Source organism: Panthera uncia, chromosome D2, assembly GCF_023721935.1.
Source record: "Panthera uncia isolate 11264 chromosome D2, Puncia_PCG_1.0, whole genome shotgun sequence".
Taxonomy (NCBI): Eukaryota; Metazoa; Chordata; class Mammalia; order Carnivora; family Felidae; genus Panthera; species Panthera uncia.
In genome coordinates this window covers 12,659,988-12,687,579 of record NC_064818.1, presented here as the reverse complement: position 1 = coordinate 12,687,579, position 27,592 = coordinate 12,659,988, and the positions used below count along the sequence as shown (strand labels likewise).

Here is a 27,592-nt window from a genome sequence, read left to right as displayed (position 1 = left end):
AAATCTTGAAACATTAATTTGCTGGAAGAAACAAAATCTTGGGTTTTCTCTCTCACTTTAGGCTTAAGTATAAGAGCTGAAATGTAAAAATGTTCAAATGTTTTAGTTTGAGCATGGTGGTAACACAATGGGAAAGGGAGCCGCAGGAAATTTTAGCAATCGATAGGCTTCTACGGTCTTTAGTTTTGAAAAGTAAGTTAGGAGTCCTTCAGGTTTCATTTAGATTAAAATGCCTAATTTACCATCTAACCAGAGGCACAATATCCATCTAAAGTCAAAGTTAATTTATATAACTAGTACTGATTTCTTCACCTACAGCCTGCTCCTTTTCATGGCCTACATCCTAGTTTCCTAATCTAGCTTAGTCAAACTTCACAGCAGATAAGCGCATCATCCAAACACTACGGGGATAGGAGAAACTTCACTAAACTAAGAAATTGCCAGGCTGGCCTACTAAGTTTAAAGCTTGACGGGGTGCCTGGGTGGCCCAGTCAGTTAAGTGTGGGACTCTTGATTTCGGCTCAGGTCATGATCTCACAGTTTGTGGGTTTGAGTCCTGGGTGATGATGGCATGGAGTCTGCTGGAGATTCGTTCTCTCTCTCTAGATCTCTGCCTCTCCCCTGCTCGCATGCTCTATCGCTCTCAAAATACATAAATAAACTTAAAAAAAAAAAAAAAGGCTTGAAAGCCGACTTTTTGCTTGTTTCTTGAACCCCAAAAGACTACTAAGGTCATAAATATCCTAAGAATGCTCTGCAAGTAAATTCTAGTAGTGCTCCCTCATCATACAAAAAAGGAAAGAAACTTGTATAACACAAACCTAACAGACGTTACAAAGTATTTTATATCTATTGCACCCTTTCCTTAGATCAGTTTTAAAAACCCTAAACCAACCAACCAACCAACCAACAAACCCCAAACCCCAACCTGTTAACAGGTAAAATGCCCTATAACAACTTTATTTTCCTTAAATAATTTAAACAGTATTTTAATTCTATTCAGGTCACACAAACAGCTTTTTCAAAGAGCTTGTGGTTCGCCTAATAGGAAAAGATTCTAAGAGACTGTTACCAGAATAAAGAACCCCAATTCCAACAACGAGATTGCTTTGAGGATTGCCCAATTAGTTTCTATGCTTTCTACTAAAAAGTTAAGGCACGGACCCGTCTCAGAATTGCAAATACTCAATTCTAATTCTTCAAACTTTTGGATAAGAAAACAGCTGTTTTGGGGAGAAGTGGTAAGGAAAAAACTCCCCAAGTAGTTAGAACACAAGACAACTATTACCTCAGTTTAAAAACAGCCTTCTAGGTTTCTATGTCCTAAGGCAAGCCCTTAAAAAAGAAGACAAGATAAAAAAAGGAAACCCATTAACAAAAAAGGGTGGTAAAACCCATTAACAAAAAAAGCCCACTGGGTTCCCAACTATGGACAAAGCACTCGACTGGGCTGTGAAATGATCAAGATTTCACTCCCCTGGGAGAGTAAGCTTTAGAACAAGTGGATACGATCGCTAGAGAATTTTCTATTTTCACGTATACTTCATTAATAGGCTTTGCGAGTCAAACTCCCAGAAACAATTCCTCTCGTATCCATGCCCTATTTCACGTCCAGATTTGTTTCACCGACTTGCATCATAGTTTTCAAAGAAAACAAAAAGGAGTATACTCTTAAGGCAAAGTTCCCGTGAAAAGCAAGACCCAGCCTTTTCAGACACGCACAGGCATCGCCCATGACACTAAGACCTCCAAGTCTAGACCGAGTTAAGTCCAACAGCTTGGGGAGGGAGCAGGCAGCCTGGCACCCGAGCCCGGGCGCACGCAGCCGCCGCCTGCGGCTGAAGGACACAAGGTTTTGCTCCCAGGGCCAGCGGGCAGGAGGCGGACAACTCCGACCAGGCCTGGGGGACAGACGAAGGACTCGCGGTGGCGGTGCCCATAAAGGAAAGCGGGAGGTGAGAAGCGGCGGGGACACGCACCGAGAAACGCGCCCTCAAGTTTGCCCGATTCAACGCCCCGGGGATGAAAAGAGCCATTTGTCTCGTGTGGGGACGGTCGCGTTCGGCCCGTCCCCCCCCCTGCGGGACTCCCGGCGGGGCTCCGCGGAGGAAGCCGCCCGGGGGGGGGGGGGGCTCGGAGTCGGCCTCCCGCCCCTCGCGGCCTCTCGGCCCGCCGGGCCCCAGGACCTCACCTGCGGGGCCGGCCCCGGAGGCGCGGGCGGACGGCGGGGAGCGCAGCCGCAGCCAGAGGTGCAGCGCGGCCCCGAGCACACACGGGCACAGCAGCACCAGCCAGTTTCGCATTGGCCGCCCCCGCCGGCTCCACCTCGCGCCCCCGCCGCGCGCCGGGCTCTCCCGCGTCCCGGCGGAGAGGGAGGGGACCGGCGAAGAGAAAGGCCGAGGGGCGGCGGCCGACGCACGCGCGACCACTCTGGGCACGCCTGTCCTCGGGCCCGCCGCCGTCCGGACTCCTGGCGGCTCCGGCCCCGCGCCTCAGGTTCCTCCAACCGCGGGCGGCGCCGGCTCAGCCGGCCAGGCCCCGCCCCCTCCGCTTGGCCTACCCCCTCCCCCCCCGGGCCCGCCCACCTTTCGTCTCACTCGCCCCGCCCCCTTCCCGCGTCCCCTCCCGCGCCTACAGGCCAGTCGGGAGCTGAAGTCCCGCTCTGGGCTCAGGCAGGGGGCGCACCCCAGTGAGCCAGAGGCTCGGAAACCACATTTCCCATAACCGCGTGCACTTGCTTCCGTCACTCGGCGGTCGCGGAGGCGAAGCGCAAAGCCCCACAGGGAGCATGCGCATCCCTTCTCAACGCCTACTGCCCCCCGACGGCCGAGGGGAGGCGGTGCCGGTAGCCCCTGTGCTCAGAGGCTGACGGACGGGACCGGCCGAAGGAAACAGCTGCCGAGGCGAAGGCTCCCGGCTGCCTCGGATTTAAAGATCTGCGTGACGCTAGGTTTCGATCACGCAGAGCTCCACTGTGCGAATGCTGACCTTCCCTGGGAGTTGGGATCCTGCTGACGTTTCCTTGGCCCGAGAGCAGGCCGAGGCAGTCCGAGGCGTGTGTCTTCAGCGGTGAATCATCCATCAAGTGCTAGTGCTAGTGCGCTGTGTACCCGGCTCCTTGCCCGGCCCTGTCCTCCGGGAGCTCTGGTTGGGGCCGCACCCCGGGGTCCAGCTGTGGGGCAGGACAGCTGCGGTCCAGTAGGAGGTGAAATTCCACGTGCTCCCGATTCAGACGGGGGAGGGGGGCAAGGTGGCCCCTCCCCCAGGACGGAGCCGTGGCGCGGGCCGCGCGGGTCCCGTGGGAGGGATCCGAGCAGCCCTCCTCGGAGACCGGGCCCTGCCCGGCGTCGTGCAGCGCGGCCCCGGGGGCAGGAACCCCCGGGCCCGCGCAGGGCCAGACACGCGAGGGCCCCCGGTTGAGGCGCGAGGCAGTCGGGGCGCACGTGCTACAAAGGGGAGGGAAGGATGAAAAGGAACACCTGGGGTTGGGTTGGTTTTTTTTTTTTTTCCGTTTCGTTTTTGGTTTTTCCTTTTTTTCTTTTTCTTTTTTTTTTCAATTCCCACAAGTTGTGGCACCAGAAGGTAACTGCTGTCGAGTAAAGTCTTGGTCGAAAGCGATAGAAAATCCATTTCAAACACGCTTAAGGGGGAAAAAAAGCTAATTTATTCAAGTAACTCAGGAGGAGTCTGGCAGTACTGGAGTCTTATTGAGTGGCAATGTAATCGCAGCAAAACAACCTTCTATTAAAACCACATTTTTAGGGGCGCCTGGGTGGCTCAGTCGGTTAAGCGGCCGATTCAGCTCAGGTCACGATCTCGAGGTCCGTGAGTTCGAGCCCCGCTTCGGGCTCTGTGCTGACAGCTCAGAGCCTGGAGCCTGTTTCAGATTCTGTGTCTCTCTCTCTCTCTGCCCCTCCCCTGTTCATGCTCTGTCTCTCTCTGTCTCAAAAATAAATAAACGTTAAAAAAAAAAATTAAAAAAAAAATAAAATCACATTTTTTAAAAAGTACACTCCACACCCAAAGTGGGGCTTGAACTCAAGACCCTGAGATTAAGAGTCACACGCTCTACCAACTGAGCCAGCCAGGCGCCCCTAAAATTACTTTGTATTCAAGTGTTTTGTAATGTTTGTATTTAATTTTAAAATCTCTTTTGATTTAATAGTTGTATAAAATCTGTACGTCTGTACTTAATAAAAACAATGTAATGAATGTGGGGTATGAAATATCTTTTTCCCTTTAAAGGGATTTGTATATTTTTTAGCTAATCTATTGCTACCTAACAAATTATTCCAAAACTTTTATTTGTTTTAAAATGTTTATTTATTTTGAGAGAGTGCATGCAAGCAGGGGAGGGCCAGAGAGAGAGGGGGGGGGAGAGAGAGAATCCCAAGCAGGCTCCACGCAGAACCAGACAGGGCTTGATCCCACAACGGGTGAGATTAGGACCTGAGCTGAAACCAAGAGTTGAACACTTAACCAACTGAGTCACCCAGGCACCCCACTCCAACACTTTAAAACGTCAATAATTATTTATTATCTCTTAACAATTTCTGTGAGTCAGGAACTTGGGGGCTAGGTTCTGGTTCAGGGTCTCCTGTAAAGCTGCTGGGGCTGTGGTCATCTGAAGGCTTGACTGGTGCTGGAGAATCGGCTTCCTAGGTGGTTCACTTCCATGGTTAGCAAAGTGGTTCTGCCTTTTGGCCTAAGCTCCTCTCTGAGTGGGTTTCTCCCACAAGACGCTTTAATGTCCCCACACCATAGTGGCTTGCTTCCCCAAGAGCTGGAGATCCAAGAGACCAGCACAGATGCGGTGATGCCTTTTATGAAGGATCCCTGCAAGACACACACTGGCACTTCTGCAGTGTTCTATTGGTTACAAAGATAACTGTGATTCACTATGGGAGGGACCACACAAAGATGTGAGCACCAGGAAGCAAGGATCATTGTGGGGTCATGTTAGAGGTTGGCTACCACAGTGTATTATGCAAATCAGAGAAACACTACTGTCTCTAAACAGTGTGGGGAGTCTTTAGGGGTCCCTACTACTCGCCATGGCCCCTGAATACTCCTAGGACAAGAAAGAACGATATTTTCTTCTTGTGGAAAACAGAATTAGCAGGCTGTGATCTTGGTGGTTCTTGGGCAAATGTCACCACATTCTGTGTGCCCCTTTCCCAGAATGTTTACATGTAGCAATAAGGAAGGAGGGTGTGTAATGCGTACAGATTTCTTGTTAGAAATTCTTTTAGAAACTATGCCTACCTACTCCCTACATTTTTTTAAAGATTTTATTTTTAAGTAATGTCTACACCCAATGTGGGGCTCGAATTTGTAACACCAGGATCAAGAGTCACGTGCTCCACTGACTAGACCAGCCAGGTGCCCCTGCTCTCTACATTTTACTGAAAGAAATTGTTAAAGTAATAATTGGTTGTTACTAGGGGTGTCCAGCTTTTCCTCTTTAAGAAGGGTAGTAGAAGGGGCACACTGATTCACATAAAATGCCACCCTGTAGGCAGAATCCCCAACTTCTGGGGTGGTAAATGGCTGGCAGCGTTCAGGGCACACGGGTGGGGTCGCTGCAGTACCAGCCGCAGCCCCACGGATTGACCTCTTGTGCTCTGCCAGCAGGTGCCCTGCCTCTGGGTACCTGCGGGAAAGCTGCGAGGGGCCCTAGGGCAGCAAATTTTTAAAAAGAAAGACAGATGGGGCACTTGGGTGGCTCAGCCTGTTAAGCATCCGACTTTGGCTCAGGTCATGATCTCACAGCTCATGAGTTCAAGCCCCATGTTGGGCTTTGTGCTGACAGTTCAGAGCCTGGAGCCTGGTTCAGATTCTGTGTCTCCCTCTCTCTCTGCCCCTTCCCTGCTCACACACACACTCTCTCTCTCTCTCAAAAATAAATACACATTAAACAATAATAATGAAAGAAAGAAAAAAAGAAGGGTAGTAAAAGGCCTCTGCTGATACCCTAACATTTTCATTTTGTGGTTAGAGAATTATAATGAGTTAACCCCCTAATTTAAGCAGATCTATTTATTCAACAAATCTTTAACTGAGCATCTATTATGTGCCAGGCACTTTGGTAGGTACTTTGTTAAATCGATGAACAAGACAAAGATCCCTGTCCGGTGATGGCGTGGAGCCAAATGTAAACTATAGCTCTAATAAAGGAATACATTTAGCAGCATGTAGATGATGATAAGTGTTAACAGAAAATAGGAGAAGTGGAGCAGGGTAGGGAAGGTGGGAATGAAGCACTGAAATGGGGCCGATTGCAATCTTAAACAGTATTTAAACAACTGTTCAAAGCTACAATGTGCGCTAAAGGGAGGGATAAATAAAACCATCCTAACACACGGGACTAAGTCAGGCGCTGTTCCTTCAATTACCAAATGCTTTGACCTACAGGGGGAACCTCACTGACAAGCCTATAACAGCGTTTTGAGTTAACTTTTTAGCACCTTCCCATCTCACCACAGTGAGAGCTGTTCTATCACCTGTTCCATAGGTCCAGTGACCCTTCCACTTGCTTGGTGTCTGCTATCCCCTAATAAACTCAAGACTAAGGTGGGTAAAAATCATAAGAGAGACAATGTGCAGAATGGAAAGAATAGAATTAAAAAAAAAAAAAAAGATGATGTAAAGGGCCTGTTAAGTCAAGGTCCTCCTAGTTTAAGATGTGAAGGGGTAAGCAGAGAATTAGGATCAGGGTAGGGCAGACCGGGATGGTTGGTCACCCAGCTTGCATTTCCGTGTAACCAGAGAAAGGAATCACAGAGTCGTGGCCGCACAAAGCAGGAGGTATCTGACCAAGCCCAAGGCATCCCAGGGAAGGTCATCCTTTGAAAACACAGGGCTGGAACTTGAAATCAAACAGGCCTGTTAGGAAGGCCAGAGGGCAAGAATGGTATTTGAGAACACCTAGGCAAAAATAAGTAAGTAATTAAAACAAACACTCCCCAGATAGTGATGACATCATGATTAGGAAAATGCAAGCAATGTGGCATGACCCTAAGAGAGTTAGGACTGGGAAATGGGGAGAAGGCGATCAGAAAACAGGCCAGATCATCATGTGCTATGCTAAGGAATTTGGATTTTATCTGGAAAACTCTAGGGATGAATTTTTTTTTTCTGACTACAAAAGTAATACATGATGATAAAAAGGAATTTGGAAAGTATAGAAAAATATAAAGAAGAAACGAAATCATACCACATAAAAACTATATACTTTCTTTTTGGCATTTTCATTAAAAAATTTTGCAAACATACTACAAATAGGAGTTTACATCCATTTATTTCACCTAACATATAAGCATTTCACATTTACTTAGCAGTCTTAGAAAATGTCTTTTAATCATTTAATCATTTGTTCATATTATAATTTCTAACCTGGTCCCCTATTATTGGACATGTGGGTTGCTTCCATTTTTCCAGTATAACAAATATTATTAGCACTTCTACGCCTAAAACTTCACCCACATTTCAGATGACATCTTTTTAAGATATTATTTTAAGGCTCCTTGTTCCTCCTGGCATTGTGTCAATGTGTACGTTTGCCTCTAACAAGTAGGTTTCTGTCCCATCCCACATAACCTAGCATTTAAAAAAAAGTCTTTCCTGGGACTCCTGGGTGGCTCAGTCAGTTCCGTGTCTGACTTCAGCTCAGGTCATGATCTCGCAGATCATGGGTTCGATCCCCACATCGGACTCTGTGCTGACAGCTCAGAGCCTAGAGCCTGCTTCGGATTCTGTGTCTCCCTCTCTCTCTGCCACTCCCCTGCGCTCTCTCTCTCTCTCTCTCTCTCAAAAATAAATAAACATTAAAAATTTTTTTAAAAGTCTTTCCTAATTTAAGGACAAAGCATTTTTTCATTAATGAAATTGAGTATTTTATATTTATTACCTGCTTCTATTTCTTCTTCTGTAAATTATCTATGCATTTTGCTTTTACCCATTTTGAATGAGCTCTTTTTGAGAGACAGACTGCGAGCAGGGAAGGAACAGAGGGAGAGGGAGACACAGAATCTGAAGCAGGCTCCAGGCTCTGAGCTGTCAGCACAGAGCCCGACATTGGGCTTGAACTCACAAACTGCAAGTTCACGACCTCAGCCGAAGTCGGACGTTCAACCGACTGAGCCACCCAGGTGCCCCCCCCCATTACTCTCTTCTTTATCACTTCTCACCCTCTAACATACTGTCCAGTTTACTTATTTCGTCTATGGTTTACCCATCTATGATTCTCCCCTCCATTTTGTTCACGGATATATCCCAGAATCTGAAGCAGTGACTGGCACTTTGTGGGTGATCCATACATTTTTTTTTTGAATGAATGAATGAGTTTGGGAGCCCTTATCAAGTTGATTGTAGTAGAATTCATGGGGTGTGGTTACTCAGGGAGAGTGTACAAGGACAGAGACGTGAGCATTTAGGTGCAAGCAGACGAAGAGGTTACAAAGCCCACTGAGAAAAAGCCAGAATGCAGGAGAAAAACAGGAGATGGTGTCACAGAAGACAAGAGGTGAGCTGGGAGGGAGGAACACGCAACCGGGTACAGTGTTGTCAATATACGAAGCAAGGGAAAGGCTTACGGAATGAATGTCCTCCCCCCAAATTCATCTAATCCCACACGTGATGGACTTTCGGGTGGGACCTCTGGGAGGTCATTAGGTCCTGAGAGTGGAGCCCTCATGGTAGGATTAGTGTCCTCACAACAGGAGGCCACAGAACTGGGTCAGTCCCTTTCAATGATTGATACGACAAGTTGGCTCGTCTACAACCCAGGAGAAGGCTCTCACTGGAACCCAACCGAGCTGGCATCCTGACCTCAGACTCCCAGGCTCCAGAACTGAGAGAAGTACATTTCTGTTGTTCATCAGCCACCCAGTCTGTGGTACTCTTACAGCGGTGCCCACTGGCTAAGACAAAGACAGAGAAGTGTCCAGGGATTGGGTGGTTCGCAGGTCACGGGTAGTTTCAAGGAGTAGTCAGAGCAGAAGCGAGGGGCCTGTGGTACTGTGAGGTGAGGAGAGGAAGGTTACGGCACAGTGATGTAGAAATAGTGTACAGATCCCTTTTTCAAGAAGCTTAGATGTAAAGATAGGAAGGAGAAAGATTGGAGCTGGAAGGAGGTTCAGACTGGAGAAGTGTGTGTGTGCTTTTAGGTGGGAGAGATGAGACTAACTTGAATATTTTACTTATTTTAATGTTTATTTTTGAGAGAGAGAGACAGAGAGAGAGAGAGAGCGAGCGCATGCATAAGCAGGGGAGGGGCAGAGAGAGAAAGAGACAAACAGAATCCGAAGCAGGCTGCCCACACTGTCAGCACAGAGCCTGGGGCTCAAAATCACAAACCCTGAGATTGAGACCTGAGCCAAAGTCAGATGCTTACCTGACTGACCACCCGGGAGCCCCAAACTTGAGTATTTTAAATGATGCAAGGAAAGAACCAGTAGAACTGTATAATTAATCATCCAAATCAGAGTTTTGAGAGAAAAAGGGGACAGGACAAATGCTACATTGGCTGGATCATCCCAAGACAACAGGGACTTTCAGGAAACGTTACAGTAAACCAGTAAACCAGGGCACATGGTCCCCCTTTCCAAAGCTCAGGTTCTCTGCCCATCGTCATTCCTTTGTGCACTCAGCAGGCGATTACATTTTCTAACTGTAGGTGGCAGCAAAAAGCTTGCCTCTTGGGGGTTTTCTGGGGAGGGGTAAGGGGTGGATGGCAACTAAATATGGATAAAAGTTAGTTTAGCCACAGGTTGTACGTTCAAAATAGGAGCCTTCAATTTAGATTTTACTTGGGAAAATTCATTTTGTACCTTTTTCGAAAAGAAGCATCTCTCTTGGCTCTCAAAGAGGAAACAATACGTGAGCAATTATAAAATAACATTAGTTGTGTCGTGGAGTCACTTTTTCTATTCTTCTTTTTAATCATTTTATCCATTTTTCCCATTTTATTGGGAAATAACTGATATACTTCACTGCACAAGTTTAAGGCACACAGCATGATGGCTCGTTTACATACACTGTGAAGTGATTATTGCAATAAGTTCAGTTAACATCCATCATCTTATATAGATACAATAAAAAGAAAAAAAATGTTTTTCTTCTTGTGATGAGAACTCTTAGGATTTACTCTCTTAATAACCTTCCTATACAGCACACAGCAGTGTTAGCAATAGTCACCACACCGTACATTACATGCCTAGTATTTATTTTTCTTATAACTAGAAGTTTGTACCTTTGACCCCCTATGTCCAATTCCCCCCCAGGGCACCACCTTTTGCCCCTGGTAACCACATGTCTGATCTCTTTTTCTATGAGTTTGTTTTTTTAGATCCCACACATAAATGAGATAATTTGTCTTTCTCTGTCTTACCTATTTCACTTAGCACAATGCCTTCAAGGTCCAGCCATGTTGTTGCAAACAGATTTCCTCATTTTTTATGGCTGAATAATATTCTATTGGGTGTATATTTATATATTGTGTATATGTTATGCCATATAAATATACAATACATTGCATATTCTGTATATATATGTGTATATATATATATATGTGTGTATATATATACACACATATATATATATATATACACATACCACAACTTCTTTATCCATTCACCCATTGATGGATGCTTGGGTTGTTTCCATGTCTTGGCTGTTATAAATAATGCTGTTGTGAATATGGAGGGTCCATATGTTTTTGACTTAGTGTTTTTGTTCCTTTGGATATGGTTCCAGAAGTGGAATTGCTGGATCGTAGTAGTTCCTAGTAGTTCTTTTTTTTTTTTTTTGAGGATCCATCATACTGTTTTCCATAGTGGCTGCACCAATCCATATTCCCACCTACAGTGTACAAAGGTTCCCTTTTCGCTACATCCTCATGGGGATGAGAGAGAGGGGAACAGAGGATCCAAAGCAGGCTCTGCACAGACAGGCTGACAGTAGCGAGCCCGACGTGGGGCTTGAACTCACCAACTGCAAGATCGTGACCTGAGTCGAAGTCGGAAACTCAACCGACTCAGCCACCCAGGCGCCCCACCTCTTGTCTTTTTGATGATGGTCATTCTAACTGAAGTGAGGGGATACTTCATTGTGGTTTTGATTTGCATTTCCCTGATGAAGAGTGATGTTGAGCATCTTTTCATGTGCCTGTTGCCCTTTCCTAGATCTTCCTGGAAAGATGTCTATTCAGGTCCTTTGCCTATTCTTTTGATTGGGTTATTATAATTATATTATTGTTATCTAGTTGTATGAGCTCTTTATATATTTTGTATATCACCCCTTATCAGATATATGGCTTCTTTTATTGTATAGAAGCTCTGATTTTGTCCATTTATTTTTTATTTTGTTGCTTGTGCTTTAGGTGTCATAACCAAAACATCATTACCAAGGCCCATGTGAAGGAGCTTTATTCCTTTATTCATGGTTTTGGATCTTACATTTAAGCCTTTAATCCATCTTGAGGCAAATTTTGTCAGTGGTATAAGATAGGGGTCCAGTTTCATTTCTTCCCATGTGAAGATCCAATTACCCCAGCACTATTTATTGAAGACTCTTTTCTCCACTGAATAGTCTTGGTGGCTCTCTTGTCAAAAATTAGTTGACCATATATGCTTGGGTGTTTTTTTCCTGGCCTTTTGATTCTATTCCACTGATCTATTTGACTTTTTATGCTAGCATTATACTGTTTTGATTACTAAAGCTTTATACTACAGCTTGAAATCAGGGAGTGGGATAACTCCTACTTTGTTCTTCTTTCTCAGGATTTCTCTGGCTATTCAGGGTCTTGTGCAGTTTTCACATAAATTTTAGGAGTGTTATTTTGTGCTTCTGCAAAAATGCCACTGGGATCTTGATAGGATTGCACTGAATCTATGGATGACTTTTGGTGGTATTGATATTTTAACAATATTAATTCTTCTAATTCATGAACACAGGATACCTTCCCATTTATTTGGGTCTTCTTTGATTTCTTTTGGTAATGTCTTACAGTTTTTAGAGCAGAGATCTTTCACTTCCTTAATCTTTCATTGTTTTCGATGCTACTGTAAAAGGGATCAATTTATTTCTTTTTCAGCAAATTCATTGTCAGTGTACAGAAACACTACTTTTATATGTAAATTCTGTATCCTGCAACTTTGCTGAATTTATTGATGAGATCTAAGAGCTTTTTGGTTGAGTCTTCAGGATTTCCTGTATATTAAATCATATCATCTGCAAATAGAGACCATTTTACTTCTTCCCTTCCAGCTCTGATACCTTTTATTTCTTTTTATTGCCTGATCTAGCTAGGACTTCAGTACTAGATTGAATAGGAGTGGTGAGAGTGGGCACCCTTATCTTGTTCCTGATCTTAGAGGAAAAGCTTTCAACCTTTCACCATTGAGTATGATGTTAGCTGTGGACTTGTCATATATGGCCATTATTTTGTTGAGATATGTTCCTTTTATGCCTGATTTTTAAGAGGTTTTATCATGAACGGATGTTGGATTTTGTCAAATGCTTTTTCTACTCTATTGAGATGATCCTGTGATCTTTTTCATTCCATTAATGTGATGTATCACATTGATTGATCTGGGTATGTTCAACTATCCTTGCATCCCAGGGATAAACCCCACTTGATCATGATGAATAATCCTTTTAATGTGCTGCTGAATTCAATTTGCTACTATCTTATTGAGAATTTTTGCATCTATATTCATGAAAGGAATTGGCTGTAGTTTTCTTTTTTAATAATGTCATTGTCTGGTTTTAGTTTCAGGATGATGCTGGCCTCATAGAATGAGCTTGGGAATGTTCTCTCCTCTTCAATTTTTTTTTGGAAGAGTTTGAGAAGGATTGGTATCAATTTTTTTAATGTTTGGTAAAACTCACCAGTGAAGCCATCTGGGCTTTTCTTTGTTGGGAGATTTTTGATTACTGATTTGATCTACTTATTTTTTAAAAAAAATTTTTAACGTTTATTTATTTTTGAGACAGAGAGAGACAGAGCATGAACGGGGGAGGGGCAGAGAGAGAGAGAGGGAGACACAGAATCCAAAGCAGGCTCCAGGCTCTGAGCCATCAGCCCAGAGCCCGACGCAGGGCTCGAACTCACGGACCGCGAGATCGTGACCTGAGTTGAAGTCGGACGCTTAACCGACTGAGCCACCCAGGCGCCCCTGATCTACTTATTAATAACTGGTCTATTCAGACTTTCTATTTCTTTCTGATTCAGTCTTGGTTATTCATATGCTTCTAAGAATTTTTCCATTTCTTCTGGGTCGTTTAGGTTGTTGGTGTACAATTGTTCACAGTAGCCTCTATGATCCTTTGTATTTCTGTGGTAACAGGTGTAATGTCTCCTTCTCCACTTACAATTTTGTTTTGGGTCTTCTCCCTTTTTTCCTTAGTTAGTCTAGCTAATTGATTAGTCTGTCGAGTCTGTTTATCTTTCCAGAGAACCAACCCTTAGTTTGGTTAATCTTTTCTATTGCATTTCTGTGCTCTATTTATTTCCGCTCTAATATTTATTATTTCCTGTCTTCTGCTAACTTTGTCTTAAAAGGAATTTCTTTTTCTTGTTCCCTGAGGTGTAGAGTTAGGTTTTTTATTGGGACTCTTTCTTGCTTCTTAATGTAGGTGTTTATTCCTATCAACTTCCCTTAGAATTGCCTTTGCTGCATCCCACGAGTTCTGGCATATGTGTTTTTTTTTTTATTTGTCTCAAGAAACTTTTAAATTTCCCCTTTAATTTCTCCTTTGACCCACTGTTGTTCAGAAGAATACTGCTTCATTTCCATGTGTTTGTAGTTTTTCCAGTTTTCCCCTTGTTATTGATTTCTAGTTTGTTGCCGTCGTAGTTAGAGAAGATATTTGGTATGATTTCAGTTGTCTTGAGTTTGCTTTTTTTGTGGCTAACATACGGTCTAGCCTAGCAAATATTCTACGTGAGCATGTATTTTGCTATTGTTGGATGGAATGTTTTGGATATGTCTGTTAGGTCCATTTGGTCTACAGTGATGTTCAAACCTGCTGTTTCCCTACTGAATCTCTGGATGACCTATCGATTGTTGACAGTGGGGTATTAAAGTCCCCAACTATTATTGTATTACTGTTTATTTCTCCTCCTAGCTGTTAGTTTTTGCTTTATATATTTAGGTACTCTGACATTGGGTGAACAAATATTTACAACTGTTCTGTCTTCTTAATGGATTGAGAGCTTTATCATTATGTAACGAGCTTCTTTTTACCATTTTGAGTTTAAAGTTGATTTTGTCTGATATAAGTATAGCCACCCCTGCTTTTTTGTTGTTTGTTGTTACAGTTCCTTGAAATGACTTCTTATATCCCTTCACTCTCAATCTGTGTGTGTCTTTAAGGCTAAAGTGAGTTGCTCATAGGCAGCACGGCACTGGATCTTGTTTTTTTAATCCATTCAGACATTCTATGCCTTTTTTTCTTTAAGAGAGAGAGAGAGAGAGCGCATGAGCAGGGGAGTGGGGTAGAGGGAGAGAGGGGGAGAGAGAGAATTCCAAGCAGGCTCTGCTCAGCACAGAGCCTGATGTGGGATTCAATCCCATGATCTTGGGATCATGATCTAAGCTGAAATCTAGAGTCAGACGTTCAACTGACTGAGCCACCCAGACACCCCTTTTCTATGTCTTTTGATTAGAGAACTTCATCATTTTACGTTTAAAGTAATTACCAATAGGTAAGGACTTACCTTTTCCATTTTATTAATTATTTTCTGGTTGTTTTATAGATCCACTGTTCCTTGTTTCTTATCCTGCTATCTTTTTGTGTGTGTGTTGATGTCTTTTGGTGTCAGTATGCTTTGATTTCTTTATCTTTTTTTTTTTTTTTTTTTTGTATAATTGCTATAGGTTTTCCCCTTGTGGTTACCATAAGGCTTACAACCCCATATTTTTTTTGTAAATTTTTTTTTTCAACGTTTATTTATTTTTGGGACAGAGAGAGACAGAGCGTGAACGGGGGAGGGGCAGAGAGAGAGGGAGACACAGAATCCGAAGCAGGCTCCAGGCTCTGAGCCATCAGCCCAGAGCCTGACGCGGGGCTCGAACTCACGGACCGCGAGAGCGTGACCTGGCTGAAGTCGGACGTCCAACCGACTGCGCCACCCAGGCGCCCCACAACCCCATATTTGAAGCTGATAAACATTAAGTTCAGTAGAATTCCTAAACTTTATACTTATACTTCTCCTCCCCCTCACATTTTAGGTTACTGCTGTTACAATTTACACATTTTTTTATATTGTGTAACTAACGACAGAGTATTGTAGTTATGGTTGCTTTTACTATGCTCATGTTTTTTAACTTAAAAAATTTTTTTAATGTTTATTTATTTTGAGAGAGAGAATGAGCGTGCAAGTGAACAGGGGAGGGGTTGGAGAGAGAGGGAGAGAGAGGATGCCAAGCAAGCTCTCCACCATCAGCACAGAACCCAACACAGGTCTTGAACTCACAAACTATGAGTTCATGACCTGAGCCAAAATCAAGAGTAGGATGCTTGACTGACTGAGCCACCTTGGCACCCCCATGTGTTTTAGCTTTTAACATAGAATTATGTTAATGAATAAGTGAATTATGCACCATTACCAAATTACAGAATCTGACTTTGACCATAAATTTACTATTACAATGAGTTTTACTACTTTTCTGTTTTTATGATGTTAATTGGTATTCTTTTATTTAAAAAAAAAATTTTTTTTAATGTTTATTTATTTTGAGGGAGAGAGAGACAGAGTACAAGCAGGGGAGGGGCAGAGAGAGAGGGAGACACAGAATCCAAAGCAGGCTCCAGGCTCCGAGCTGTCAGCACAGAGCCCGACGTGGGGCTCGAACTCACAAACTGTGAGATCATGACCTGAGCCGAAGTCGGACACTTAACCGACTGAGCCACCCAGGCGCCCCAGTGTCCTTTTATCTCTGCTTAAAGAACTCCCTTTAGCATTTCTTGTAAGGCAGATCTAGTAGTAATGAACTCCCTCAGTTTTGTTTGTTCGGGAAAGGGGTTGTTTTTTGTTTTGTTTTTTATATTTTTTTAAATAAGGCCCCATGCCCAGTGTGGGGCTTGAACTCACAACCCTGACATTAAGAGTTGCACACTTTACTGAATGAGCTAGCCAGGCATCCCTGGGAAAGTCTTTATTCCTTTTTCATTTCTGAAGGACAGCTTTGCTGAGTACAGTATTCTTGGTTGACAATTTTATTCATTTTTTTTTAAGATTTTATTTTTGAGTGTTCTCTACACCCAATATGGGGCTTGAACCCATATTGTCCGGAAGAGGATGTCAGAGTCCTGACATCAGGAGTCACACAATCCACTGACTAAGCCAGCCAGGTGCCCCTCTTGGCTGACAGTTTAGTTTTTTTCCTCCAATATTTTGATTAGGCCAACCTATTTTCTGTTGGGCCAAAATGTTGAGAAACTTGCTCATAGTCTGACAAGGGTTTCCTGGTAACTTCTCTCTTTTCTATTTTTGCTTTTCCACTTCTTTCTTTGTCTTGGAGTTTTGACAATTGAATTATAATGTATCTTGGGGCAGCTCTATTTAGGTCCAACCTATCTGGAGTTCTTTGGGCCTCATGGATCTGGATGTCCATTTCTCTTTCCAGGTGTGGGAAATTTTTAGCCATTATTGCTTTATTTTTTTTTTTAATTTTTTTTTAAACGTTTATTTATTTTTGAGACAGAGAGAGACAGAGCATGAACAGGGGAGGGGCAGAGAGAGAGGGAGACACAGAATCTGAAACAGGCTCTAGGCTCTGAGCTGTCAGCACAGAGCCCAACACGGGGCTCGAACTCACAGACCGTGAGATTGTGACCTGAGCCGAAGTCGGACGCTTAACTGATCAAGCCACCAGGCGCCCCAGCCATTATTGCTTTAAATAGATTTTCTGCTCCTTTTGGAATTCCCATAATATGAATGCTGCTTCTGTTCATTGTGCCCCATATATCTTGCAGTTTTCTTTTCTCTTTTTCATTCTTTTCCCTTTTGTTTTGTTTTGTTTGTTTGTTTGTTTGTTTGGTTTTTTGCTCCTCTGACTGCATAATTTCTGATATCCTATCTTCCTGGCTGCTGATTCTTTCTTCTGCATGGTTCTTATTTTGAAATTCTACTGAATTTTCCAGTTCAGTTACTGTATTTTTCAGCTGTAGGAATTTTTTTTTATGGTGTCTACTGCTTTTTTGATCTTCTCCTTTTGTTCACACAGTTTCCCCGACTTTTCTGTCTCTGTGTGTTCTTGTGGATCATTTTTCAAGAGGATTATTCTGAAATTCTCTGTCTGACAGTTCATAGATCTTCATTTCCTTAAGACCAGTTATTAGAGTTTTACTAGTTTCCTTTAGTGGTTTTTTGCAATTCTTGATTCCTTACATTGCTGCCTACACAGTTGAGTCATCAGGCTCCTCTTCCGGACTTTATAGTTTTACTTTGGCAGAGACAGAGCTCTTCACCAGTCAGCTCAGTTTGGGTTTCTGGGTGTGTATGCTGGTAATGTCCTTGTGCAAGTGGGGCCTGCTATTATGGTCTATTTTGGGACAGAGCAAGCTCTGGGGTTAGGGATGGGAGGGTGGGGAGAGCCAGTGGCTGAGAATCAGTGGATAGGGCTGTGGGCTTGGTTCCCTTCCCAAGCGAGGCTGTAAGTCGCCTGGGCTCTCTGGTCAGACTTACTAGATGGTTGGAACTGTACTATATTCAGTGGTGGATGGGACTATGCATTAGCCTCCCTGCCCTGGCTGGGCAGCAGGATGAGCCCCAGGGCCTGTATGACTGACTGGTGAATCAGGCAAGAGCAGGCAATGAATTCCCGGGTCAGGTGAGACTACCAGTTTTGTTCCGCAGATGGGGGAAGCCATGGGCTGTGCCCTCTGTTCAAAGGCTACTGCGCGTAGGGCTGCTGAACGGGCTTCACAGCTCTCTGTGTGCTCTGGTAAAGTTCCCTGGCTGGGCCGGCTGAGGGCCTTATCCAGCAATGAGCGGGGCTATGGGAGAAGCAGCTCTAAAACTGGTAAAGCTCTTTGATGATTGTCTTAACTTAAGCCTCCCTGCATCCCAAGTTCCCTGCTAAAGAGGGACACCGGTTTGCTCTGGGATGACTGCCTCTGCCTGCCCCTCTCTCGGCTCAAGCACTGCTGGGCTGCACAGCTTCCGTGAGTCGTCTGCTGCCTGCTTGGATGGGCCCCCCAACCCAAGACCCTCTCCACAGCAGGGGGGCTGTGACTCAGCACTTTGCCTGGGCGTGGGCCAACTGGGCTCTAGGGCTGGCGCAACTTCTCGTCTGGGGATCAGGATCAGGCAGCTAGGCTCCCTGCCAAGCCCCCTGGTCAGAGTGCACCCCGGACTTGCAGATGAACAAAGCCGCAATTGGGGATTACTACAGAGGCACCGCAGGCGTGCACTTGGTCTGCGAAGATCTGTGTGCTGGTTGTTGCGAGTCCTGCCCCCCTTTCTCCATCACAGTCAGATTCCCAGTGATTAAGCAGATTGCCCCGCAATCCCCGTGGTGCAAGGTTAGAGTCGGGGCTCCTTCAGAGGGACTCACAATGCTGGTGGGGGCTGGTTGTGGCTCCTGGGTTCTCTTTTCCTACCAGACACCTGGGGGCTCAGAGACCACCTCTCTGTGTGGTGTGGCCCTGGCCTGGGGGGGAGCAACGTGGTCAACGTGTAGCCATTTCTTTACCCTTATAACACAGTGCATCTTGGTCTCTGAAGCACAGGGGTGCTTTAGCCTCACCTCCCGGTTCTAGGAGTCCCTGAGGTGTCTTCTTGAATAGTTATTGGTTGTTCTTCTTATGAGGAGGAGCAAAGTCAAGAACAACCTATGCCACCACCTTGGTGACGGCACCTTTCCTTTTACCATTAAAAGATAAAATTCCCCAGTGCCTGGGTGGCTCAGTCATTAAGCATCTGACTTCAGCTCAGGTCATGATCTCGTGGTTTGTGAGTTCGAGCCCCCATCGGGCTCTGAGCTGTCAGCAGATTCTGCTTCAGATTCTGTGTCTCCTTCTCTCTCTGCCCCTCCAATGCTCACGCTCTCTCTGTCTCTCAAAAATAAATAAACATTAAAAAATTAAAAAAAAAAAAAGGATGAAATTCTTGGGTTGCCTGGGTGGCTCAGTTGGTTAAGTGTTCAACTCCTGTTTTCGGCTCAGGTCATGATCTCACAGTTGGTGAATTCCAGCCCTGTGCTTAGGATTCTCTCTTTCCCTCTCTTTCTGCCCCTCCCCTGCTCACATGCACTCTCTCTCTCTTTCTCAAAATAAACTTTAAAAAAAGATGAAATTCTGTCTTTCTCCTAATACAGAATAATTTCTATTAATTTTACCACTTCAGGATCAGCCCATGCATTGCCACACACACACATTCCTTATTTGTATATATAAACTTTTAGTCAAGTCCAATTTCGATACATCTTGGGGAACCTTGCTATTGAACACTGTAAATATTTAAAAACTATTACAACTGGTGCCAGATTTCTTCTTATCAAAGATAAGACCAGAGATGTCCAAAGATAAAAAATTTTGTAAGTTCAGAATGGCACAGTGAAAGAGCACACATTATTCAGGCAATCTTGGCAGAATCTAATGTCATAAAATTTAAAAGTCAGAAAACTCTGTAAGAGAAAAAAGGAGAATATTCTCCACAGGTCCATCAGATAAATCTGAATTCAAAACCCAGATCTGCTATATGATTAGCTATATGACCTTCAGCAAAGAAAGTACTTAACATCTTTAGGTTTCAGATTCCTGATCTATGAAATGAGACTCACAGGGCATACTTCAGTGAGTTGTTTTGAATCTTAAATGAGAAAACATACAGGTAAAGTCTATAAATGTTAGTTTCTTGTTCTCCTCTAGACATGAAAATGAAAGCATCTAAATTAAAATTAGGCATATGTAGGGGCGCCTGGGTGGCTCAGTCAGTTAAGCCTCTGACTTCGGCCCAGGTCATGATCTTGCACTCTGAGTTCGAGCCCCACGTCAGGCTCTGAGCTGATAGCTCAGAGCCTGGAGCCTGCTTCAGATTCTATGTCTCCTTCTCTCTCTGCCCCTCTGCCTCTCATGCTCTCTCTCTCACACACAAAAATAAATAAACATTACAAAATTTAAAAATTAATAAATAAAAGTAGGCATATGCAAACTTAACCTTTGGAAAATACATCACAAAAATGAAATTAATTCTACCAATAGCTTTAAAACGAACAAACAAGCAGCAAAAGGATCAGGCATACCTTAATTTGGTAGTTTTTCAACTTTCCATCCCAGATTCCAATTGTTCAAGTACATCTGGACACGGGGAGAAATTTCCCTACAAGGGAATGTGGGGACAAAAGTTGGCATTGTTTAGATTAGGGCCAGCATTCCAACTCCTTCTGCTGAGTCTTCTGCCTTTTCTCATTTAATGAAGTCTATTACTGTGTAACTTCCTCCATTCCCTCTTAGCTTAATGGAAATGCTAAAAGCAATCCCCAATATCAACATATCAAATAGCCTGGGTGGTAGTCTCAGTCCTAGATGAGTCTACCTACCTGCTGTGGGGGCCTTGCTACATTACAGAGGTCATGGTTGCAGACACACCCTTTCGCCAAGGGAGTTGGCAAAGCCAGAGTCACTAATGGCACTGACGACAAACAGGAAGTGTCCGATGACTCTGTAAGACTCCTTAAAATGCCCTTAATACTAGGAAGTTGTGGCTTTCTGCTGATATCATGGGCTAAATTGTTGGGGGTGGTGGTGGTTGGCTTTTTAAGTTTTTAATTCCAGCTAGTTAGTATACAGTGTAATGTTAGTTTCAGGTATACATTATAGTGATTCAACACCTGGTGTTCATCACAGCAAGTGCACTCCTTACTCCGCATCACCTATTTCACCCACACCCCCCACTTCCCCTCTGGTAACCATCAGTTTGCTCTCTATAATTGAGTCTGTTTTGGGGTGGCTGGGTGGCTCATTCGGTTAAGCGTCCAACTTCGGCTCAGGTCATGATCTCACAGTTCGTGGGTTCGAGCCCCGCGTCGGGCTCCGTGCTGACAGCTCAGAGCCTGGAGCCTGCTTCAGGTTCTGGCTCTCCCTCTCTCTCTGCCCCTTCCCTGCTCGTGCTCTGTCTCTTTGTCTCAAAAATAAAGAAAACATTTTTTAAGAGTGTTTCTTAGTTTGTCTCTTTTTCACTTGCTCGTTTGTTTTGTTAAATTTCACATAGGAATGAAATCAAAGGGCACTTGTCTTTCACTGAGCATTATACCCTTTAGCTCCATCCATGTCATTGAAAATGGCAAGATTTTATTCTTTTTTATGGCTGAATAATATTCCTATCTTCTTTATCCATTCATCAATTGAGGAACACTTGGGCTGCTGTTATATCTTGGCTGTTGTAAATAATGCTGCTATAAACATAGGTGTGCATGTATCCCTTCAAATTAGTGTTTTTGTATTGTTTGGGTATATACCCAGTAGTGTCATTGCTGGATCCTAGACTAGTTTCTACTTTTGACTAGTTCTATTTTTGACTAGTTCTATTTTGACTTTTTGAGGGAACTTCCATACTGTTTCCCACAGTGGCTGCACCAGTTTGCATTCCTATCAACAGTACACGAGTATTTTTTTCTCCACATGCTCGCCAACACCTGTTGTTTCTTGTGTGGTTGATTTTAGCCCTTCTGACAGGTGTGAGGTGATAACTGATTGTAGCTTTGATTTGCATTTTCCTGACAGTAAGTGATAATGAACATCTTTTCATGCATCTATTGGCTATCTGGATGTCTTTGGAGAAATATCTGTTCACATCTTCTGTCCATTTTTTAACTGGATTATTTGTTTTTGGGGCATTGAGTTTTATAAGTTCTTTATATATTTTGGACACGCACCCTTTATCAGATATGTCATTTGCAAATCTCTTCTCCCATTCCATAGGTTGCCTTTTAGTTTTGTTGGTTGTTTCCTTCACTGTGCAGAAGCTTTTCATTTTGATGCTGTCCCAATAGTTTATTTTTCCTTTTGTTTCCCTTACCTCATGAGACGTATCTAGAAAAAAGTTGCTATGGCTGATGTCAAGGAGGTTACTGCCTATGTTCTCTTCTAGGATTTTGATGGTTTCAGGTCTCACATTTAGATCATCCATCCATTTTGAATTTATATTTTTGTATGGTGTAAGAAAGGGGTCTGGTTGCATTCTCCTGCATGTTGCCGTCCAGTTTTCCCAATACCATATGTGGAAGAGACCGTCTTTTTTCCATTCAATAGTCTTTCCTGCTTTGTCAAAGATTAGATGACCATATAGTTGTGGATCCATTTCTGGGTTTTCTTTTCTGTTCCATTGATTGTGTGTCTGTGTTTGTGCCAGTACCACACTTGTCCTGATGGCTACAGCTTTGTAATATAGCTTGAGGTCTGAAATCATGATGCCTCCAGCTTTGCTTTGCTTTTTCAGGACTGCTTTGGGTATTCGGGGTCCTTTATGGTTCCATACCAATTTTAGGATTGTTTGTTCTACATCTGTGAAAAATGCTGGTGGTATTTCAATAGGGATTGCATTAAATCTGTAGATTGCTTTGGGTAGTACACTTGAACAATATTGGTTCTCTCTATCCATGAGCATGGGATGTCCTAGACTAATTTGTTGATCCGTTGGTCAACCCTTTAGTCCTTGCACATCCAATGGCTAGAATTTATAATAAGTTTGAGGAATATGATAAACAGAGAAGTATGGGGATCAAGGCTGGTGGGAGGTGGGTGCTGGAAATGATTAAGAAACCACTGGACATGAAAAAACATGGGCCACCGACTGCACCATGGAAGCAAAGCTCATCTGTCACAAACATCTGTCTTTCTTACTCCTTCCCTTCATCCCTGTTTGCCTCTCTCCTTTTTTTCTCTTCTGACAAATATTTGTTAGGTGTTTATGTATGCATAGTACCACTAAAGTTACAAATGAGAATGAAACAAGCTGATTCTTGTCTTCAGGGAACTTCCACTCTAGTGAGGGAGACACACAAAGAACAAACAAAGTCCACACAGAAAAAGGCTGTGAATTTTCCCCAGACTTGATCAAACTCAGGATATACCGTTGCCACCATGTGGACAGCTACCCTTTCTAGCTTCCTGCCTTTGTGGTCTGCACAGCTAGGTCTCCCACTGAAATGAATAAATGGCAGCACTGCCACCTAATGTCTTTAAAAAAATAAACCTTTAGGGGCACCTGGGTGCCTTGGTTGGTTAAGGGTCCAACTCATGATTTCAGCTCACGTCATGATCTCATGGTTCGTGAGTTCGAGCCCCACCTTGGGCTCTCTGCATGGAGCCTGCTTCGGATCCTCTGTCCCCCTTTCTCTCTGCCCCTCCGCTGCTCACATTCTCTCTCTGTCTCTCTCTCTCTCTCTCTCAAAAATAAACAAACATTAAAAAAATTAAATTAACTTAAAACTTTTTAAAATAGGGGCACCTGGGTGGCTCAGTTGGTTGAGTGTCTGACTTTGGCTCAGGTCACGATCTTACAGTTTGTGAGTGCAAGCCACCCGTCGGGCTCTATGCGGACAGCCCGGAGCCTGGAGCCTGCTTCGGATTCTCTATCTCCCTCTCTCTCTGCCCCTCACCTACTCACACCCTGTCTTTCTCAAAGGTGAATAAACATTTAAAAAATTTTTTAAATTTAAAATAATTTTTTTTTAAAATAAAATAAATCTAAAATAAACATTTTAAAAATAACCTTTATAATTGTACCTAAACAAAATTTTATTTACTTATTTAAAAATTTTTTTTCAATGTTTATTTATTTCTGAGACAGAGAGAGACAGAGCATGAGTGGGGGAGGGGCAGAGAAAGGGGGAGACACAGAATGAGAAGCAGGCTCCAGGCTCCGAGCCGTCAGCACAGAGCCTGACGCCGGGCTCGAACTTACAGACCGCGAGATCGTGACCTGAGCTGAAGTCAGACGCTCAACCGATGGAGCCACCCAGGCGCCCCCTAAACAAAATTTTATTTATTTTATTTTTTTTCTTTTTTTCAACGTTTTTTTTTTGTTTTTTTTTTTGTTTTTTTGGGACAGAGAGAGACAGAGCATGAACGGGGGAGGGGCAGAGAGAGAGGGAGACACAGAATCGGAAACAGGCTCCAGGCTCCGAGCCGTCAGCCCAGAGCCTGACGCGGGGCTCGAACTCACGGACCGCGAGATCGTGACCTGGCTGAAGTCGGACGCTTAACCGACTGCGCCACCCAGGCGCCCCAACAAAATTTTAATAATGAGCTAGCCTCCCACTGTTGCTCAGAAGCCCTCATACCTGTGGCTAAGTAAACACCTGCTATTGCTGCCTTTCCATGAGCTTGTCCTGCACATGGTGTCTTAGTGCATCCGATTGGCAGCCCAGCCTCTTCCGCGGGCTCAGTTTCAGTCGTCAGGTGGCATGAATGCCTGCTTCTCCGAGTTGTGCCCCAGAGGCTGATTAAAGTAAAGGCGGCCACACAGAGCCCTGCAACAGCTAACCACAGAGGTGAACGACTACAAAAACCAAGGAAGACCAGCGGCTGGAAGTAAAACGAACTAAGGTGAAGTTAGCTGAAAGCCACGAGGCTGATTAGAAGGAACAGGAATAACATGGACAGTAAGCGAGGAAGAATGTAGCCATGACATTGGGAAGCAAACCACACTGGGATGCCCAGCAACGTGGAACATCCAAGATCATTTGCTCTGTGACACGGAAGAGGATTTCCATGTTGTAACTAGCAGTAGGGTTCTAAAGCAAATTAGAAAAAAAAATTATTATGTTTTACTTTTTAAAATGTTTGTTTATTTTTGAGAGAGTGTGAGCGGGGGAGGGGCAGAGAGAGAGGGGCACAGGGGATCCGAAGCAGGTTCCATGCTGTCAGCACGGAGCCCAACACAGGGCACGAACCGGGACATCAAGACCTGAGCTGAAGTTGGACACTCAACTGACTGAGGCACCCAGGCACCCCTAAAAAACTTTTAAAAAGTGAAATCGATTGTCCTAAGGAGCAAGTTTAAAAAATCTAAATAAAATTTGGTCTCTTTCTCATTAGTGCTCAGTTGTCTTCAATTGACACATTAATAAATTGATTAATTGTCTTTAATTGACACATTAATTGATTTTACATACTAAATCCCTTTTAATGAAAATTTCTGGGCCTTTCCACCTTTGCTCATCTTAAAGCTTATATTAAGATCTGTTCTTAATATTCCTTTTAACTATATCATGTTAAACATGATGAATTTCTCTTAAACACTCCTCACAACCACACATTTTCCAATTAACAAAATTCCAAAAATTAACACTCTGAGAGTGATCTGGCTTTATACACATAGAAAGGGATTCATTTCTACCCTTGTCTCCACTGATGTTTTCATCTTGTTGCTCCTTGCTCATTCCATTAGGACTCCTGCTTTTTGGAGATAAAAGAAAAAGAAAAAAAAAAATAACATGCTTCCTCATACTTTTGTCTTTTCTATAGGTTAAAAATCAACATTGTTTTTATATTTGCCCAAGACACACTATTAAAATCACTTCAAAGCTTTTTAACCAGAATGTGTAGAGAGAAGCCTTGTGGCAAACTACAGAACTATTTTATAAGAAATTAATTTGAAATGCCAGCAGAGATTGTGGCATTAGGCTTCCAAAGTGATGTTACATTAATTCAGCAAGAGTATCTTAAAATTTTGTTTTAATGTTTTTATTTATTTTTGAGACAGAGAGAGACAGAGCATGAGCGGGGGAGGGGCAGAGAGAGAGGGAGACACAGAATCTGAAGCAGCTCCAGAATCTCAGCTGTCAGCACAGAGCCCGACAAGGGGCTCGAACTCACTGCGAGATCATGACCTGAGCTGAAGTCGGACGCTTAACCGACTGAGCCACCCAGGCGCCCCAGCAAGAGTATCTTAGAGCCATTCTGAGTCAGAGGACAGGATGGTATTTTGATCTTAAAAGACAGAATGGGAACTCCAAACAGCGAATTATGCACAGGGTTCATCATCCATATTGGTAGAAGCATTCAAGTGAGTTTCCTCTATGAGATTAGTCTCAGATCCTGTCCCACTCACACCCACTATTGGACAGTTTTTCCTTCTGGTTTATATATGAGGTGAATATCTCTTTCCCCTGATGAACCGGTGTTGGGGTACAAAACCTATAATTACCCTCCACGGAGACGGCAGGTGGAGATTCCAGCAACCTCATCTGATCTCCGGAAAGCATTCGGCAGCAGAAGTCGTGTTCCTCACAAAGTCAGAGGACCCGGTTTGGGGTCTTAACTCTGTCCCTTGCTAAAATTATAACTTTGGTAAGCTACTCCATTTCTCTGGGCCTCAGGTTCCTTGTCTCGTAGAATGTGAAAAATAACGACTGTCTCACGGAATGTAATACTAAGGTGAAAGTACTTGGCGGTAGCAGGTGCTCAGAAAATGTCAGTTTCCTTCCTTCTACAAGCCAGAGGAAGGAAGAGGCACAGAGCTGTATGGGTCAGCTGCTGCTGTGTAAGAAACCACACCAAAACTCAGGGTTCATTCTGGCTCACGCAGCCACAAGTTGGCTGGGGGCATGGCTGTTGACTGGGAGTTGCGAGGGTGGCTCTACCTTGGTTGTGTTGTCCCGGAGCCCACGCCGATGGGACAGTCACTAACTGCTATGTGTTCGTGTTATGGTCGAGACAGAAGTGCAGGAGGGCTGACCAAGCCCACGTGCGGCCTCTTCTGATTGAGGCTCAGACCTGTTGTGATGTCACTTTTACCCACTGGCCAAGCCTTACGTTCATGGTGCGGTGAAATATTTACCACGTCCAGTGGAAGGAACTGCAAAGCCATATGCAGACGGCATGGACACAGGAAGGATAAGAGTGAGGGAAGACACACAGTCTCTCAGAGAAGCAGAAACAGCCCCAAGACCTCCTAGCATGGGGACTGGGCAGCCCAAGCCAGGCTAATAAAACGCCCTGCAGCCTAGGAGCAGAGGGACAGTGAGGCTGACACAGCACAGGATCCCCTGCAATGTCAGATGAGTCTGGTCTAAAAAAAACCCCCAAACCCCCAAACTCAAGTGAGGATGATGAAAATAACTTCTCTGCTCTAACACGCATTTATCAAGTGACACTTATGGGGAGACGGGTGGTGAATATCTGTTTCCTGTGAACTACAAATTAACCGACACACAGATCCTGCCTCTGCTCATTTTGTCATCCACAAATGTCGACCGGAACATCTGCTGTGTCGCAGGCACTGGGTGGAAAATTAGTGAGGCAAAGACTAGTGGAGAGATGGACTAATAAGCCATCACCAAACGGCATGATCAGCGCTATGGGAAAAGGAAACCGGTGTGGCTGGAACACACAGGAGGGGTTAGGAACCTTTGGGAAGCCTTGGGAAGGGGAAGGAAGGCTTCGGAGAGGAGGTGTGACCCCCTAAGGTAGGAATGAGAGTGAAACACGAGTTCTAGATCATAAGAGAAAAAGGTGAAATGTTTTACAGTGGTCTGGCTGGCAAAAAAGGAGAGGGACTCGGGGCGCCTGGGTGGCTCAGTCGGTTGAGCGGCCGACTTTGGCTCAGGTCATGATCTCGCGGTCCATGGGTTCG

General features: G+C 44.1%; 1 protein-coding gene across 3 annotated transcripts in view; it reads right to left on the bottom strand.

Annotated features, from left to right (window-relative positions):
* B3GALNT2 (beta-1,3-N-acetylgalactosaminyltransferase 2) overlaps window positions 1-20,656 on the bottom strand; it is a 75,226-nt gene extending 54,570 nt beyond the window's left edge. Inside the window, exons 1-2 of one of the 3 annotated variants that reach the window (XM_049644974.1) lie at window positions 20,553-20,656; window positions 20,256-20,332 (exon numbers count right to left, since the gene is read on the bottom strand). Coding sequence is in view for 2 of the 3 variants with exons in the window: in XM_049644972.1 (XP_049500929.1) it covers window positions 2,192-2,303 (112 nt within the window). In the remaining variant the exon portion in view is untranslated. Of the gene's footprint in view, window positions 1-2,191; window positions 2,506-2,988; window positions 3,258-20,255; window positions 20,333-20,552 lie in introns of those variants that run through there. The other 2 variants (XM_049644973.1, XM_049644972.1) reach the window with 2 other exon arrangements.
* Window positions 20,657-27,592: the final 6,936 nt, after the last annotated feature.